Genomic DNA, 16762 nt, shown 5'->3' on the forward strand with positions numbered 1-16762 from the left:
ACGACGTGCGCGGCTGCGGTACGCGTAAAGCACCCTCTCCGGGGGGGTACGTCATCTCTCTCTCTGATCTCCCTAAAAGAGAAGGTACGGATACGATATACAAATTAGAAAGACTTATCCGTACGGTTTGGAAGGATTGCATATGCATGTCCAGGGCGCAATTACTAGCTTCAACACCACATTACAAATCACATTTCAGTCATCCTCAGAAGAAGTTATGTTGTATGGAGAAGAGGAGGATGTTCATGTAATTTTATGGTTTGGGATATCATCAAGTTTTGGTTTTTCCCAGTCTAAGAGCTTTCAACTACAAAAGATATAAACCAATAGAATTACAAAAAAAGGGGTTGTAGGAGTGGAAGAGAAGAGAGGGGGAGACATGAGTTTTTAAGTAATAGTTGGAGGGTTAGGGTGAAGAAACCCAAAAAATGTACGTTCTACCATTTGCCGCCGTCATGAAAAGAGGTATTTTGTTTTTCTTCTTTTACGCTCTGCGAAGAGAAGGGTATGCGGAAGAAGAAAAGAGAGAAAGTTGGGAAGGGGGATATCTCAGAAAGCAGTAATAGTAGTAGTAGTCGTCATCGTTCTTGTGCTTCGCCACCAGAGAAAAAAAAGACCGAGTTTCCCGTAAAACGCCTGATTTGCCTCTTTCGTCTTTGGTGAACAATTATCCCTTTCGTCGGAAGAAAAAGAAAAAGCCTGCGCGGAAGTATACACGGCGTATAACTCCGCCCTAATGGAAAAGAAGACCAGGTATGAGTGTGAATCAAAAAGGGCAACTCGACCCCTCCCAGAACGCCTCGTCGATGCTTGTTTCGTCAGGTGTAGAGATGTGCGTGTGTGGTGCGTGATGTATGTGGTGTAACAAGGGTGACAAAAAAGTGACAGCCTAGAAAATATCGGAGCTGCCGGGGTAAGGGGAGATTTGGTCGTAAGGCCGTGTCGGGAAGTTCGGGGAGAAATGCAAAGTAGTGGCCGCGTTTCCGGGCGCGGGCGGAGGCGTAGGTTGAGGCGAAGTCGTCGCTGCTCCCAGGGCCAGATGAGGGCCCTACAACATCGTGGCAGTGGGAGCAGTGAGCCCAGCGGCGTCGAGATTCGTGCGCAGCGCCTCTTGCAGTTCCGCAATCTGCGACATCATGGCGAAGCTGTGCTGGTTATGTCTCTCGAGCTGTTGGCGCAGATCCTCGTTCTCCATGCGCACACGCTTGATCTCCTCGCGCAGCTCCTCAAAGCCAGCATCAGAGCTCTTGCGCGAGCGCTTGCGCTTGTTGCTGCCACCCATGTTGACAAGGCTACCCATGAGACCCTTCTCGCTGTCGCCGTCGCTGCCAGTCTGCACGTCGTCCTGAACGGTGCTGGAACCGTCACTGGTATGTACCCGGCGCAAATGTTCGTTCAAGTTCTCTTGTCTTGAGAAGCCTTTGCCGGTGTGACGTTTGCAATTCGGGTGGGGGCAGTTAACAGTATTCTTGGGTCCGCCATGCTTGCCGTGAACTTCGCGCTCGTGACGCAGGAGGCCTCCGGAGTAAGTGAATCCAGGCAGCTTTTCGCAGCCTTCGGCGGCGCATCGGTAAGGTCGCTCATGCTTGTCCATGTGCTTGCTGCAGTTCAAAGTATGTTAGCAGAGCTCTCAAGGTATTGGGGCCAGGGCAGATTGAGACTTACCTCCATTCGCACTTCCGGGTGAAGACCTGTGTCTCCTCCGTACATCCCGGGAATGTGCAATAGAACTTGCCATCTGCCTGCTTGGTGACCTCGCGCTCCGGCTTTGGTATGCACTTGACCCTCGATGATGGGGTTGACGCCTCGGCCTCGTCCTTGTGGGGTGTGACGACGGTGTTGTTCGAGGGCAGCGGGTCAGGCATAGCGGGAGGCAAGTTCGAAGGGAGCGAGGCGAGACTCGGCGGCGCGGAGAGGTCGAGTCGCGTGGCATCTGGAACATCGATGGTAGTGTCGCCAAGGCCATCAGGCATTAGAGAGCGGTCGTCTCCCAGCATCGACGTTGTGGGGTTGTAGGAGGCAAGCTCCGGGACGTCGGACGCCTGGTACTGCGCCGTCGGGTCATTGTGGTCATGGTCTGGGTCTCCGATGGGAGGGTATGACCCGTCGTGCATGAAGTTTCTAGGCTCGTAGACGACGGACATATTGAGCGGGAAGCGCGCTGCGATGTCCAGCTTGACTGATGTCTGGGGGTTGTTGTCTAGAAGAATGCGGTTCGATGGTCGGGGGAAAAAAGGTAGGTCGTGACCGGGGGGCGGTTTGGTAACGAAGAGAAGGTCGCGACTTCCCGGGAGTCCTCGGCAGGAAAACTGCAATAAAGACGCAAAGGGTAGAAGATGATGGAAGAAAGGAACAGGAAGGCGCGATATGGCAGCGCTCAGGATATTAGGGTCGTACTTTGCGTACTTTGCGATGACACGCGCGTCGGCTTTCGTAGCTTGGATTGATGGGTGAGAGAGAGCTCCGATGCTAAGGAAGGCAGAAAAGTTAGTTTGGCCTGAAAATTCTGGCGGCAGAGCGAAAGAGCTGACAGCTGCGGCGCGCATCAGCCACAGCCTGCGTGCATTAATAAGCCAGCAGACGCCACGTGACCCTTGTCCAAGATTGCCACCCAGCCACAGAGAGGCACGGAGAGAACGGACCACGACCCACTTTGGGCAGGATGACTCCTCCGGATTGCGGGTTGCGAGGCAGAAGCGCAGCGATGCTCCGTTGTCAAGCATGTGAGGGAACCCACTCACTTACATGGTAGTACAGGACGCGATCGAGTGCGGATATGTATGTTGCACTGCAAATATTGCTTTGGGCTCTTAGCTCAGGATGCCATGCTGCTCGGGGTTCTTCAAACCTTTTTAGTCTTTTATGTTGTTCGACAGCAAAATCAGGCGGCAACGCAAGGTGACTCGTCCGTTCCCTCTCCGAAACCCTTACCCATCTTGGGCACGTTGGCAGACAAGAGAATGCGAGTCTGACTCACAGGGCAACGTATTGTTGGCCGTAGCCTGTAGGCCTCAAGGCTGGCTGGCAGCCTTCAGACATAATCCCTGTCTACTCCTGTTCAAAAAGGAAAGTCCCGTGACTGCTACGCCTCGGGTGAGTTGCTGGTGTAGTTGTGAATTCCCTACCTACTGTTGTGTCGGAATCCAGTTAGTCTTTGCCCAGAGCTGATCGAGGCCGAATCACTCACCTGGTCTGCTTACTCTGAAATCCTGTGAGATCCCATGGCCAAACGCCAAAGTTCCATTGGTAATGCTCAAGACTGAGCCGCACTAAAGCGGGACCGACACTCAAGTCTACATTCACAGCCGCGTTGAGGCCGTCGAAAGAGCCAGCTTTTGGGGGCCAACGATGTTGGCTGAGTTGCCTGGATGAGGCCTGCAAAGCGACAAGGGGCTTCTCACCGGAAACTGGGGACCGGTCGAGCTCCTCGTCAGTACCGGCCTGCGAGTGTCCATTTCGAGATCTCGTCGAGCATAGGCAGCTTCGTTGTTCTTGGCAGAATGATGTGCAGAAGTGAACTCGTATCACCCTCACAGAGGACAGGTGATATGTCACAGCAGGCACGTGGGCCTTGACTGCTGTCACCAGCCTATTGGACCTGTTGTGAACCCGCTTACACGTAGGTTTGTTTACATTCTCTCTGGCGCTCCAGCTCGCACTTGCGTTATAGGCTCCTGGGCTCGACTTGAGCTCGTAGCTCGCCAAAATCAGGCATCACTGCCTTATGCCCCTCCTGGACTTCTCCATGGTGTGGACGTTGTGCGGAGACCCTTGCCGTCTAGACCGGCCGCGAACCAAAGACTTGGGCCGCCCGAATCCTGTGTCCCCTATCGGTGACTGACCGAATAGGATGCCTCTTGCTTGCCTTGACCGATGACTAGGTTGAGGGGTTGGGATGATGCGATGGATCAAGGAGGGTGACTACCCCGCCAAATTCCTAATCTAGTTCCAACGTGATAGGCTGTTCCTCAAGGCTTCGGTGTGGCTCCCGAGTAGTTGATCCTTTTTAACGAGTATAAAGTCCTGCGGAGTGAGATAGACTGCTGATGTTGGCGGATGGCAAGACGGCTTCCAGAGCATCGCAAAGCCTGCAAGTCCTAGGATATCATCCACTTGACTCAGACTGTCAAAAGGTACCGAAAATTGAGATATTTCCACGTAGGCTCGACTGCATGATGATGTCGATTGACTGGACGTGAGGAGCTGGTAGTCACCATTATCAGCCAAGGGTAAACAAGGAGAGAATGTGAGAGCGGCGGTGATATGAGACCGAAAGTGGGGTTCGGGAGTGAGGAGAAGGACAAGGAGATGACTGCTGTCTTCAGCTCCTGAGGCAGATTTGTTGATGCCTTATGATTCCCATGAACAAGCATCTATTGTTTGGTATCGGAAATTGAAGAGACGACTCAACGGCAAGAATTATCATCGGTTGAATAGCTTATCTGTGATTGAGGGGTGTTTCCTACACCGCGACTCCAGCCTGCGACGTCAGATAGGCGCAAGCCGTGCCCTATGATATTTACCCCACCAACTTACGCTCAATTGTCATTGGAGCTGATCTTCAAGACCGGCATGTCATCACTACCCGGCTGCGCTCTCTTCTGGTTACACAGGTGCAAAATTTCGTCTTTGCAATTAAGACCTGCTTCCTTTCGAGATCTCTCGATTTTGTGAACTATTTCCGCAATAGGCTACTCACTCTCGAATCCTCGCGGCCGAAGAAAGCCGAAACCACAGCGCCCCTCTTCCTACCATCGCTACCTAGTCACACGATGACAGTTATGGCGGCTAATGCAATTCAACTTTAGTAGGACACACTGAAGGCTCTATGAACGGGCTCTCTCAATCTTGCACCTTCCCTAGCCCGGTCGGACGGCGTCACACCTGGGCTCACCCTAGTGACCGAGTCCGGAGCTTGCTGAGGCTCGGAAATGTGGGCAGCGCCGAAGCGTCCACCGACGATCCCACCGCGCAAGAAAAAAGTCTCAGGTACATTCAATCCCACCGCAGTGGAGCGGCACATTCTGTTGGGCGAGAACGGCCGTTGTACCGACCAACGGTCCCAAACAGCCCCTCTAGCTTGAGAAATCGTTCCCTTTTTCGATCTTGCCAGTCCCAGATTTGCTAGTGCATCTCTCCTAGGGCCACCTGAAGAAAAAAAAAAAAAAAAAAGAGCTCTGGTAGCTGTCTTGGAAGTGTCCACTATCAGCGCCGGTGAGTCTCCAAGGGTCTCGGCGCAAAAAAGATCTTAAATGCCTGTGATATCCGCCCACCCAACCTCAACTCCTCCTCTACACTCCAGTCGCCGAACGTCCTGCCCCTCGTGCAACCCCTGCGTTTCCCAGAAGCACGCCTCGGAAACCGCTGCGATCGAGCTCATTGGTATCATTTCGACATCAAGCATCAAAGAAGTGGCCAGAAAAGACTCGTTGCACGCACTTCCATTGCTCCGTAGTCGAGTATGGCTCACGAGTACGATGACGAGGCGCGCGACGCCTACGACAACAAAACCCCCAATGAGTTCAGCGCTGCGGCGTCCACCACGGGACCGTTGGCCGGCCCTTCGAACCAGGAGGAGCACGAGGAGTACGACGCCGAGACAGTCGAGAAGGTCTACAGGTTGGTGTTCACCAGGGCAAGTTGCCTCGCCGTCGACGACGCTAACCAATATCCAGGAAGCTTGACCTTCGCATCATCCCAGGTAAATGTCTCTGCGCAATCTTGGCGAAACACCCACGCTAACACGCGCAGCCTTCTGGTCGCTCTACTTTCTATGCTCAGCCATCAGGTCCAACATCGGCATTGCGCAGACGATGAACTCGGCTCAAGGGCATGACTTGATGTCGGTTCTGGGACTTACCGCCAAGGATACCTCAACCGCTCTGGCTCTGTTCTACGTGGCCTATGTCATCTTTGACTGCCCCTCGAATCTGGTCATGGCCAGACTGAACCCTAGAGTATGGATGGCCCGTATCGTCATTGCGACTGGCATCGTCGGAACCTGCTTCGCCGCCGTTCAGAGCGCGTGGAGTGTCAAGTATGTATTGTGATAACCCTCAAACTCCAGAGACTAACGAATCAGGCTCCTCCGGTTCCTGCTCGGCGTCGTCATTGCTGGCATGTGGCCCGGTATGTCCTACTACCTTACCTTGTTCTACCCGCCGTCTCGCACCGGCAAGAGAATCGGCATGTACTTCACCGCTGCCCAACTTTCGGCTGCTGTGGTCGGTCTCGTTTCTGCAGGCTTCCAGCTCATGGACGGCATGGGTGGTCTCGTCGGTTTCCGCTGGATGTTCCTCATCTACGGCCTCGTTGCCATTGTTCTTGGCTTCTCCCTGCTCTGGTGGCTCCCTGACCGCCCTCTGCCTCCAGACCAGAAGCGGGAGCGCTCAAAGTGGTTGAAGTGGATCCCGCCCACGCCAGAGGCTCTGTCCGGCCACGACGCCATCGTCCACTACTCTGAGCTTCGCCGGGTGTACCACCCGAGGCCGTGGACTGTCGGAGATCTCTTCAGAGTTCTGATCGACTGGCGTCTCTGGCCGTTGACCATGATGTACTTTGGAGTCGTCGGCGTCGGTATCGGCACTCAGCTCTATGGATCCGTCATCATCCGCTCGATCGTGCCCACAGCATCCAGCATCGAAGTCAGCTTGCTCTTTGCTCCCATCTGGATCGTATGTATTACCTTTCGCAGTCCATTATACATAAGCTAACATGAAGAAGATGGACTTGATCGCGATTCTCCTCATCATGCCAATCTCCGACCGCTTCCACCGCCACAGGCCCTTCATCTTCTCAGCCGCCGTGTGCATTCAGATCGCCGGACTTCTGATGGTCACCTTCGCCCTCGACAACGGCTGGGCTCGCTACGGCGGCCTCCTGATGGTCGGCTTCGGTCTCGGCCCGACCGTCCCCAACTGCATGACCTGGACGAACGAGATCTTCCAGCGCCGCCACGGCGAGGTCGGCGTCGCTGCGGCCTCCGCCCTGGTGTCGGGCCTTGGAAACCTGGGAAGCATCGTCACGACGTACGCCTTATACACGGGCTGGCCAGAGGACGCCGCCAAGGGGCGCTACCAGTACCGCCGCAGCAACTACGCCATGATCGGCATCCTATGCGCCAGCATCGTCAGCAGCTTCGCCATGTTGGTCCTGTTGAAGATCTTTGGCAACCCGCCCGCAAACAAGATCTGTTCCGACTCCTCCAGCGAGATCCAAGACGGCGCCGCGAGGCGTGAGGCTCGGGAGCGCGGTCTCGGTAAGCTCTTTGGCCAGCGTCAGGAAGCGTAGATGCTTCCAGCGGCATGCGCCAGGTTCGCATGAGGTCCGCGCTCCCTGACGACCTCTAGATTCAACACACTGCCGTGAACCATACTCGACAAGCAACCAAGGCGCCCATACATTCTCGGCAGTTCAACCTTGCCCAACACACTTAATATTTCGACTCATCTTATTGCTCGTTCTGCTCAGCACACTTACACTATATACATCACCCATCTAATGTTTGGATCCGCTTTTCATCCGAGGATCGGGCGCGAGTTCACCCCTTCGCAGCGGCGATACAAACAAAGCGACGGGAAACGAGGCTGGATTATCCTCGACGGCGACAGTGCTTCTACGCCATCGCTGGGAAATGGCGTATTGGACTGGAGACGAAGAAACTTCTTGACCGGCGACAATGCTGCTGCGCTATCGCTCTTTTCGGTCCGTCTCATGGGAAACAAAAAAAAAGAAGAGGAAGAGGGGGAAGCATACGGAGGGGGAGACGAGGGGATGTCCTCCATATTTGGTTTTCCGGTTTTGGTTTTTGCATTTTCGATGATACCCCATACGTGTTTAGATACGCCGTCTTTCGAGATCTTCGCCAACTCGGCCGCGAAAGTGCCGCTGCGCCATCGCTGGGACTGCGTGTTGAACCGAGGCAAATGCCGGCGACAATGCTACTGCGCTATCGCCCAGGCTTGCCTCGTGGGCGCGCTTTGCGAATTATTTCGATTTTATTTATTACGAATATACAACGTTGTTTGTCTTATTCAGCCCATTCATGGACAGACAATGGTGAGACAGAACCCATATGTTTGGTCACTTCTTTTCTTGGTATTATCCTGCCTACGTGGGGTTCCAAAAGTCATGGCTGTCCTTCCTTCATCCTTGTCAGCTTCTATTATGCTAACTAAGCTCAGCGCGGCACGGCGCGTGCTCAGCAGAGGAGAAACAAAGTGTGAAACGTTTTGATTCATTCCTCTTCCCCCCGTTGTTATTGACGCCGGTAGGACAGAAACACCACGAGGATCGCACGCGCCTAGGCCCGAGTAAGAAATGCGGCGTGTAACCCAGTGCCACGAGCACCACATGGCGCACGTCAACGACTAGATCGTCGCAACAGGCGAAACTCGAGGGCACGAATACGAGGAGGTTCCATGTAGATGAACTCACGAACGCCTTCAAGCCCCCTCCTCTCTCTTCCACGCTGCAAGACCAAATATTCCAGAAGGACGGCGAGAAGTCTCAATGCAGACAAAATAGACGAAAAAGCGTTGTGCGCCACAACAGCCTCTTCTTGGTGGTTCGCCCACTGCGCCGGGTAAATGCCATGTCACCACACAAACCTCGAAACGATGATGGCGTCTGTCTGCGGTCCCACGACATCGCACCGCCTCCGTTACGCATGGCGCGGCCTGTTCAGCCCTCCGTCGCGTCCTGCGGCGAAGAGAACTCGAGGCCATTCGTTACTGGACATTCATTTGAGGCCCTGAAGTCGGCAATCCGCATGATCGTGCCTATCAGAAACGCAGAGCTCAGCCTTCTCCAAAGCTGGGAATGACCACACTTAGGTCGTGCTCCGTTTCCTCTCCCACCTCGTCCATCTCATTGCTTTCTCAAGATATTACTGGCGTCTCTTCTATCGCCGTTCCTTGCAGCTTGCTTACTCACTTGCGCTGTGCTCCTGTGACGCGATCGGAGTGGGCGTCATATCACCCCCTCCTCCCCTTCCTCGTCCAACGTTGCGTCAGGGTGTGAGACCGTATGATGGAAGTTTTCAGAGAGGCGTAGCTCAGCCTTTTCTTCTCTCCCTCCCTTCCTTCCGCTTACTTAGCTGCCAAGCGATTTGCTCATGCCGTTGGCTCGGAGCTGACGTTGGATCTTTTTTTTAAACGGCGTTGGAACAGGGGTCCTATCAGCCCACGAAAACGGCGTGCGCCAGTCTCGGGCCCGATTGGCAGGAACATCTTTCCAATTCTGTCTCTGGGTTCCATTCAATACGAAAGTCCCTTTGTCACTAATGAGCATTCTCCCCCGTACCGGTGTGCACATTCGTCAACCTCCTTGCTTGCATCACCCACTCACTCCCTGTTGGCTGGTTTTCGGCAGCACAATCCGAGTCTCTACATCCCGGTCGTCGTCGTCCACTTAGACATCCCGTCCAGGATTGGGAAACCCATGTCGTCGATAACAAGGATGGCCGACTAATTGACCCGCCCCCAAAGCAGACGCAACGGAGAGGCGTGGGGACTGGGGGGCAGCAGGGCAGGGAAGAGAGGGCCGTCCCGGGGTCGTGTTGCGCTCGTACACCGACCAACCACAACCCCCGGATCCCGTGAGCCTCCCCTCTCCCCCGAAATCTGCGGTGCATGCGGCACAGCTCGGCCAAGAAGGGGCGAAAAATGTGGCTCCTCCTCCCGCATATGCGCCGTGAACCGTAGACACGACACGCGGTGCAGCCACATCTGCCACATGCCAGAGGCCGAGAGAGATGACCTCCAACAACACACCCCCCTGCGACTGATTACTATCACTACGAATTGGCAGCATCGTTCTGGCGGGGTCGTACCGAAGAGAGAGAAACGTCCGCGAGTATGAGGGTGCTGGGGTCAAGATGATCTCTTCATCGGAGACGGTCCCGAGAAGAGGCGATGTCGACTTGGACAAGTTTGGATGTACCTTTAGGCTGTATTGTGGATGTCGAGCTGTGCCTTACTTCTGCGCCGCAGCTCGTTGATACCCACCCCTTGCAAAAAGACCCATGGTTAACGGCGGCCGCTGTGTGATGTGTTGCCTTCCTATTCTTGGTAATTCTTCCAAAGGGAGGACGGGGAGGGGAGAGGTACGGCCAAGGTAGTAAGTATATGAGTCCTGTCCCGCGTGGTTGCTCAGAGAAGGGACAGCATGCCGTGCTCCCAACTCGACAAGATCTCTCGTTGCTCACCATGGCAGGCGAAGTCGACAACCCCCCCTCAGACGATAGACCGCTTCCTCGAAGCCGAGATGGAGAAGAGGAGGAAGGAAACATCGGACAGCAGAAGAGGGGGAGCAGCACCGACGACCACGGCGAAGAAGGCAGCATCACCACCGCCGACGAAGCCACCGTAACCAAGCCGGCGCCGGCGCGCAGCAAGGCCCAGACGACGATCCTCATGCTAGCGCTCTGCATGGCCGTGTTTCTCGCCGCCCTCGACGCCGTCATCATCACGACCGCCCTGCCAACAATATCCAGCGCCGTCGGCGCCTCCGACTCGGGCTTCGCGTGGATCGGCGCCGCCTACCTCCTCGCCAACGCCGCCTCCGTCCCCTTCTGGGGCAAGGTCAGCGACATCTTCGGGCGCAAGCCGATCCTCATCATCGCCAACGTCGTCTTCATGGTCGGAAGCCTGGTGGGCGCGCTCGCGGGGACGCTGACGATGCTCGTCGCCGGCCGCGCGGTGCAGGGGCTCGGCGGCGGGGGGCTGATGGCGCTGGTGAACATCACCATCGGCGACCTCTTCAGCCCGCGGGAGCGCGGGGCGTACTTCGGCATGATCGGCGCCGTCTGGGGTCTCGCGAGCGGGATTGGGCCGCTGATCGGGGGCGGGCTGACGGAGAACATCTCGTGGACGTGGTGTTTCTGGATAAACCTCCCCATCTCGGGCGTCTCGCTGCTCATCCTCGTCTTCTTCCTCAAGATCCACACGCCCAAGACGCCGCTCATGAAGGGGCTGATGGCCATTGACTGGCTCGGATCCATCACTTTCACGGGAGCGACGTTGATGCTCCTGCTGGGGCTGCAGTGCGGCGGGCTGAGGAACCCCTGGGGCAGCCCGACGGTCGTCTGTCTCATCGTCTTCGGCTGCGTTGGCTTCGGCGTCTTTGCGCTGGTGGAGAAGTTCCTGGCAAAGTACCCCCTAATGCCGCGGTCGCTCTTCAGCGAAGTCTCAGTCGTGTTCTGCTATGTCGCCTGCTTCTGCCACGGCGTCGGCTTCGCAGCGATAGCGTTCTTCCTCCCGCTGTACTTCCAGACCGTCCTCGGGGCCAGCCCGATACAGTCCGGCGTATGGCTTCTCGCCACGGCACTCCCGCTCGCATTCTGCACCATCGCCGTGGGCGTCACGATCAAGAAGACGGGCCGGTACAACGAGATCATCCGCGTGGCGATGGCGCTCACGACGCTCTCCTTCGGGCTCTTCATCACCTTCCCCTCGCGGCGCGACTGGCCGAAGCTCGTGCTCTTCCAGATCGTCGCCGCGCTCGGCATCGCGCCGAACCTGCAGGCGTTGCTGATCGCCCTGCAAGCGCTCGTGCGGCAGCAGGACCTCGCCGTCGGGACCGCGACGTTCGCGTTCGTGCGGCACATCGCGCTCGGCATCGGCGTCGTCGTCGGCCAGGTCATCTTCCAGGGCGTCATGGGCCGGCACGCGGCGTCGCTCGTCGGCGCGGGCATCCCGGAGGACGTGGCGGCCAAGATCGGCAGCGGGTCGACGATTGCTGCGCACGGGTTGTTTGAGACGCTCTCGGGGGCGCAGCAGGATGTCGTGAGGACGGCCGTGACGGACAGCATCAGCAAGATGTGGATCTTCTTCTGCGTCGCGTCGGGCGTCGGGTTCATCTCGACGTTTTTTATCAGGCAGATTGAGCTGCGGCAGACTCACACGGAGACCAAGACCGGGCTGGAGGTGGAGGAAGCCAAGGTGATTGAAGGTGCGCGAGAGAAACCAAGGGATGAAGAAGAAGCTTGAACAAAAACCGGCCTTATTTTGCGACTAGACTGCGAATTGTTGATATTTCCCGAGATTGTACATGATAATGGACGAACATAGATGACCAAGAAGGCGCCAACCGAAGCCCCATAATTGCGAATAGAGTGGTTGAACATCTAAAAACGCTGAGTTAGAACGGATTTTCACTACTGAGGAGCAAGAAATTGATCAACCCTCCATAATTAAATAAAATAAAAAAGAATTGCGACGGCAATTCGAGAAGACATGGCGAAGGTTGGCGGTTGTGTTTGCGCTAGGGTTCATGAGTGTGTTTTGCGCGTCATTTCAGCAAATCCTCGATAGTCTAGTGGTGAGGATATCGGCTTGTCATTAACACGATTCGCCGGGGACCGGGGTTCAATTCCCCGTCGAGGAGTTTCTTTTTGCATTTTTGCCAATTTGTCCACTAAATCTTGGTTTATTTGATTCTCTCTCTCCTGTTAGATTCTGACATTTACATCTTCTTCGCCTCTTCTATTCGCCTCGCTGTATATCGCTGTATAGAGACGTTGGGGTCATACTTATTATTAACCCCACGAGTAAGTCGCCGCCGCTTTAGGAATACACGCTCGCAACACAGACGGCTTTCTGTGCACTCTCTCGTGATCGATACTAATGGAATGAATTACTTGACACGTTCACATCTATCTATTTAGTGTTACTATGACCGAACCTCTCTTCTCTGTTGGCTGTTTCTCTAGTCCCGTGGGGATTTTGATACAAATGCAATTGTTGCATCGTTGCATCATCCCACCCTCTCCTAACACTATGGCTCAGTAAACATATCGCCAACCTCTCTCGACCCCAGAATGCTCAGAATACCCCTCGGCCTCGTCCAGCTTCTTGTTCAGCTTGATCGCGCGCCACTTTGCCAGCCCGGCCGAGGTGACGACTAAGAGACAGCCGACCAGCACTAAGCCACCCCCGAGGCGGTAAAAAGGCTCCTGCGAGCGCGGCCAAAAGTACGGGCTGAACCAGTGGCTCGTCTGGCTGATGCAGTTTGCAATGGCAATCAGCGCGGCCTTCTTGCTTCTCGGAGCGGGTACGACGGACGTCTCCCACGAAAGTTGCAGGTTGAGGCCGTTGTAAGTACCGGATATAAGCAGGAACAGGCCAAAGTAGCGGGCGCCAATGTTCATCGTCGATATGAGGACAGAGATGCCGACAGCGCTGCCGATGATTGGCAGTACGACGTGCCAGAAAGACTCTTGGTTACGACCCGAGGACCAGGCGCAAACGCAGGCGAATATGAAGGAGAACGCGTAGGGAGGTGCTTGGATGAGGTATGTTGTCAACTCGCCAAAGTCGAAGGTTTTTACAATCTGCATCCTTCATGTAAGTGTTCGTTGTTCATCAAAGTGAGTGTGCAAGACTTACGGATGGGAAGAAGTCCTTGAAAGACTGTGCTGTGACGAGAGCAAAGTGCATCAGGCAGAAGATCCAAGTAAACGGATCCCTGACCGCATCTTTCAGGCCATCCCAAGTTCCGCCTACGGTCTCTTCTTGGCCGCCGTTGGAGCACAAAATCCGATATTGTGCCATCTCTCGCTCAGCGGGCGTGAGGAAGCGGGTGTTTTGCGGCCAGTCGGGCAGAAGAAAGAAAGCTGACAAGCCGATGACGAATGTCGCGATTCCCTCGATGAGAAAGAACCACTGCCACGAGTGGAGATTTTTGACTCCGTCCATTGTGGTGAGAATTCCTGCTGCGAGAAAGCCTGAGATGATGTTGGAGATGGTGTTTCCCGCATGCCAGACGGCCATGCGCATGGGGCTCTCGTGCTTGTTGTACCAAGACGACGTCACTACCGATGTCAACTTCCTTCAGATTCCTCGGCCCTGACAGGGATCACTTACGAAGTGTAATTCCTGGGAAAAAAGGGGCCTCGCACAACCCTGTGAGGAAGCGAAGGGCAGCGAAACTTGCGCCGCTGTTCAGAGAGTCAGCATATGTTCAACTGCAATGATGTTGATCTCCAGGGATTGGCTCACTTCTTCAGAGCTGGTGTGCAGATCGTTGCTGATCCCCACAAGAGCATGATTGAGGGGAGAAACCATCTGGGATTGGACTTGGCCAGCCACAAGTTGCCTGGCAATTGGCCAATGAGATAGCCGATGTAGAAGGTAGAAATCCCCAAATTCCACATGGTATCTGACATATGCAGATCTTCCTGCATTCCGGCCAATCTCGCATTAGAGACGTTGATCCTGTCGAGGTAACTAGAGTCTGTGTTAGTCGGTCTTCAAAGCATAGTTGTTCGCTCTCGAATGTCGATATCGGATCATTATACTTGCCTCATGAGAAACACTAGAGAGGTTTCATTAGTAAACGGATTCAGATATGAGGCTGATCAAAACGCCTTACTCAATGTGATGGTCGGCATCATGCGCCAGTCAACTTTCTTCACCACGCTCTTGTTCAACTGCTCCATCTCGGCGTTGCTCAAGTCGCGAAGGAGGTCGAATCGACCCTGGATCTCTTCTGGAGAGAACTGCCGATTCGGCTCCGACTTGTCAGCAGACGAGCGTTCAATCTCATCACATCTGACGACATCTTTGCCGGTGCCACTATCGTTGAGCCCTCCATTGGAAGCCATGACCATGAGAAATCTGGGAGTGATGGAAAAAAGTTGTCAGTGACACTAAAGAGCTGTGTCTTCCCAACACCTCACAACTCCCCCCCCCATGATAAGGGTCTCACTCTTATATCTGTGCAACTTGCGCCAAAGCAAAGCAATCTGAACTCCACATAGCCTTGCCCTTTCAGTGTTAACCAAGATGTCTTGGATCTTGGCATCTGGGGACTCCAGACCAACCCCGCGTTTGGATTACCTAGCATTGCCAACAAAGCTGGCGAACCTGGGATGCTGCTCGGATGTGCTGGTGAGTGAGACGGGATCTCCACAGCGGGTTTGTTGCGTTCCCGCGGGAGGGAGAGACCGGGGTTATCCGCGACCCCTCATTCCTTCGCGATACCGGAAACGCTTGGTGCAATGGTTGGCAAGAGACGGGTAGAAATAAACTAGCAGTGCCACTCTATCGTCCCGGTGCGTCTAGAGCACCCGCTGCCAAGGAGGCATCAGGTACGCAAGCAGAGTAAGTAAGTTGAGTGAAGGATACCTTAGTATACTAGATAACAGCGCAGCAGTGTCGTTTAGAGGAAAGACCCATGGATATATTTGATTATTGGATAGATATGCTCATTTGGGGCAAATTGCTGACGCGCAGCTGCGCAACGTCAAAGCAAAGAAGCAAGATCCGTTTCCCCGATAAGGTACGAGTCGAAATCCATACTAAAGTACTAATTTACATGCGTCTGTGCCCTCAAAAGCCTTTCAGCAATCCGGCAACTAGTCCACGCAACAGCAAACGAATTAGAGAACTAACAGTTGCAGAGAGCGCTTGAATGAAATAGTGCGGGTAGGAATTACGGTCTAGGCAGGAATGAAAATGGCAGCGGCGGACTCAGCAAGCTTTCGCTCCCGTATTTTCACTGGAGATGCTTCAGCGTTCGCAATGTCTGGGACTGTTAGGCCTAGGGGCAAAATGCATACAGCTGCTTAAAGGCAGGGTCTTCAATTAGTCATCGCTTCTCAAACTATTCACATCGTCTTCAAGTCCAAATCACAGTTCTATCTTAGAAAGTCGCTATGTTTGGAGGAAATTCTTCACTTCCCGCTATGAACCAGATTATATTTATGTGATCTAATTCTGGAAAGTGACAAATACTTCTGAGGCCTGTGGAGGATGAGCTCTTGATAGCAAACGACAACCGAAAACTCGGCAGTTATGTCCTTGTCAAGGGCGTATTGACGGTATTTGGCTGCTGCCATGATCTCTCAGCCCCTTCAGCAGCCTCTGCTTCCCAAGCAAGCCTTAGAGGTACAACTCGGCGCAGTGCATGAAGCAGTACTCGAGCCAGATAGTCGGCAAGCCCGGAGTATTCTTCTGGGTCTCCTCACAGGCGTAGATGCACTGGGAGCCTGGTCAGATACGAGATCACAAGCGGGTACGGGCGGGAAAAGGGGCATACGCACAGGTCCATACCACGGGTCTGCTCTCTTGTCAACGTTGGCAGGTTTTTTCACAACGTGGTTGTCCGGGGCAGCGATGGGGCTGGCGAATGTGTTGCCGGCCACACTCAAGGCGGCAGCCAGGGAGGCAATGGTGAAGAAGCGCATGGTGAAAAGAGAAGAGTGTGCTTGGAAGAGAAGTCGCTTACTGTGCTGTTGTTAAGATGGATTTGCATACAAAACGGCGAGCACTATCGACCCTTTTATGCTCGTGCAATGGGGCCCTTCGGCGTTGGTCCCTCGAGCGCTTTCGAGGCCCTCTGACTGACCATGTTGACGACATTCTGAATCCTCCGCCGACATCGCTGGCATGGTCAAACAATACGACTCAGTTAATGATGCCCCAAGGAGGCACGTATTGTTGGCATGAGAATACAACGAATCAAAGAAACACGGAACTTCTATGATCATGTGAGGCTCTTCTCATTGGCGCGGGAACAAAACAAGGCCCTCAACATCGGGTTCACTCAGACTGCTGTAGCCTAAAGCTAGCCAAGAGCCAAGGCAGAAAAGAGTCCCATCCGGATCGGAGACTCGACCCACGACAAGGTCTGTTGGACTGTTCCAACGCCAACAGGTGGACCGCGTCGCCCGCCAAGGATGACTTACATGACATTTAGTCACTAATCGGCAAGAAAGCCTTTGCCAAGTATCCAAATCAATCTGATAAGATGGCATAGC

General features: G+C 54.4%; 5 protein-coding genes across 5 annotated transcripts; 2 read left to right on the forward strand and 3 right to left on the reverse strand.

The window, feature by feature from the left end:
- Window positions 1–1048: 1048 nt before the first annotated feature.
- On the reverse strand, window positions 1049–3039 carry ACE2-1 (Cell wall transcription factor ACE2; the record flags this gene model as incomplete). The annotated part of the gene is made up of 5 exons (XM_066151697.1): window positions 1049–1601; window positions 1666–2186; window positions 2407–2469; window positions 2746–2788; window positions 2978–3039. 5 exons carry the CDS (start codon window positions 3037–3039, stop codon window positions 1049–1051), a joined length of 1242 nt encoding a protein of 413 aa, XP_066009174.1.
- Window positions 3040–5461: 2422 nt separating this feature from the next.
- Window positions 5462–7290, forward strand: vht1 (Vitamin H transporter 1; the record flags this gene model as incomplete). The annotated part of the gene is made up of 5 exons (XM_032031153.1): window positions 5462–5619; window positions 5676–5701; window positions 5752–6037; window positions 6083–6674; window positions 6724–7290. The coding sequence occupies 5 exons, from the start codon at window positions 5462–5464 to the stop codon at window positions 7288–7290; spliced, it is 1629 nt and encodes a 542-aa protein (XP_031889470.1).
- Window positions 7291–9877: 2587 nt separating this feature from the next.
- On the forward strand, window positions 9878–11990 carry dotC-7 (Efflux pump dotC; the record flags this gene model as incomplete). Its single annotated transcript, XM_032031154.2, has 3 exons — window positions 9878–9938; window positions 10099–10119; window positions 10216–11990. The coding sequence occupies 3 exons, from the start codon at window positions 9878–9880 to the stop codon at window positions 11988–11990; spliced, it is 1857 nt and encodes a 618-aa protein (XP_031889465.2).
- Window positions 11991–12784: 794 nt separating this feature from the next.
- On the reverse strand, window positions 12785–14611 carry CGGC5_v006416 (putative transporter; the record flags this gene model as incomplete). The annotated part of the gene is made up of 5 exons (XM_032031155.1): window positions 12785–13333; window positions 13389–13813; window positions 13866–13939; window positions 14001–14235; window positions 14374–14611. The coding sequence occupies 5 exons, from the start codon at window positions 14609–14611 to the stop codon at window positions 12785–12787; spliced, it is 1521 nt and encodes a 506-aa protein (XP_031889466.1).
- Window positions 14612–15884: 1273 nt separating this feature from the next.
- On the reverse strand, window positions 15885–16189 carry CGGC5_v006417 (uncharacterized protein; the record flags this gene model as incomplete). Its single annotated transcript, XM_032031157.1, has 2 exons — window positions 15885–15983; window positions 16046–16189. The coding sequence occupies 2 exons, from the start codon at window positions 16187–16189 to the stop codon at window positions 15885–15887; spliced, it is 243 nt and encodes an 80-aa protein (XP_031889243.1).
- Window positions 16190–16762: the final 573 nt, after the last annotated feature.

Source organism: Colletotrichum fructicola (genome assembly GCF_000319635.2).
Source record: "Colletotrichum fructicola Nara gc5 chromosome Unknown KSG_Nara_v1_contig03, whole genome shotgun sequence".
Taxonomy (NCBI): domain Eukaryota; kingdom Fungi; phylum Ascomycota; class Sordariomycetes; order Glomerellales; family Glomerellaceae; genus Colletotrichum; species Colletotrichum fructicola.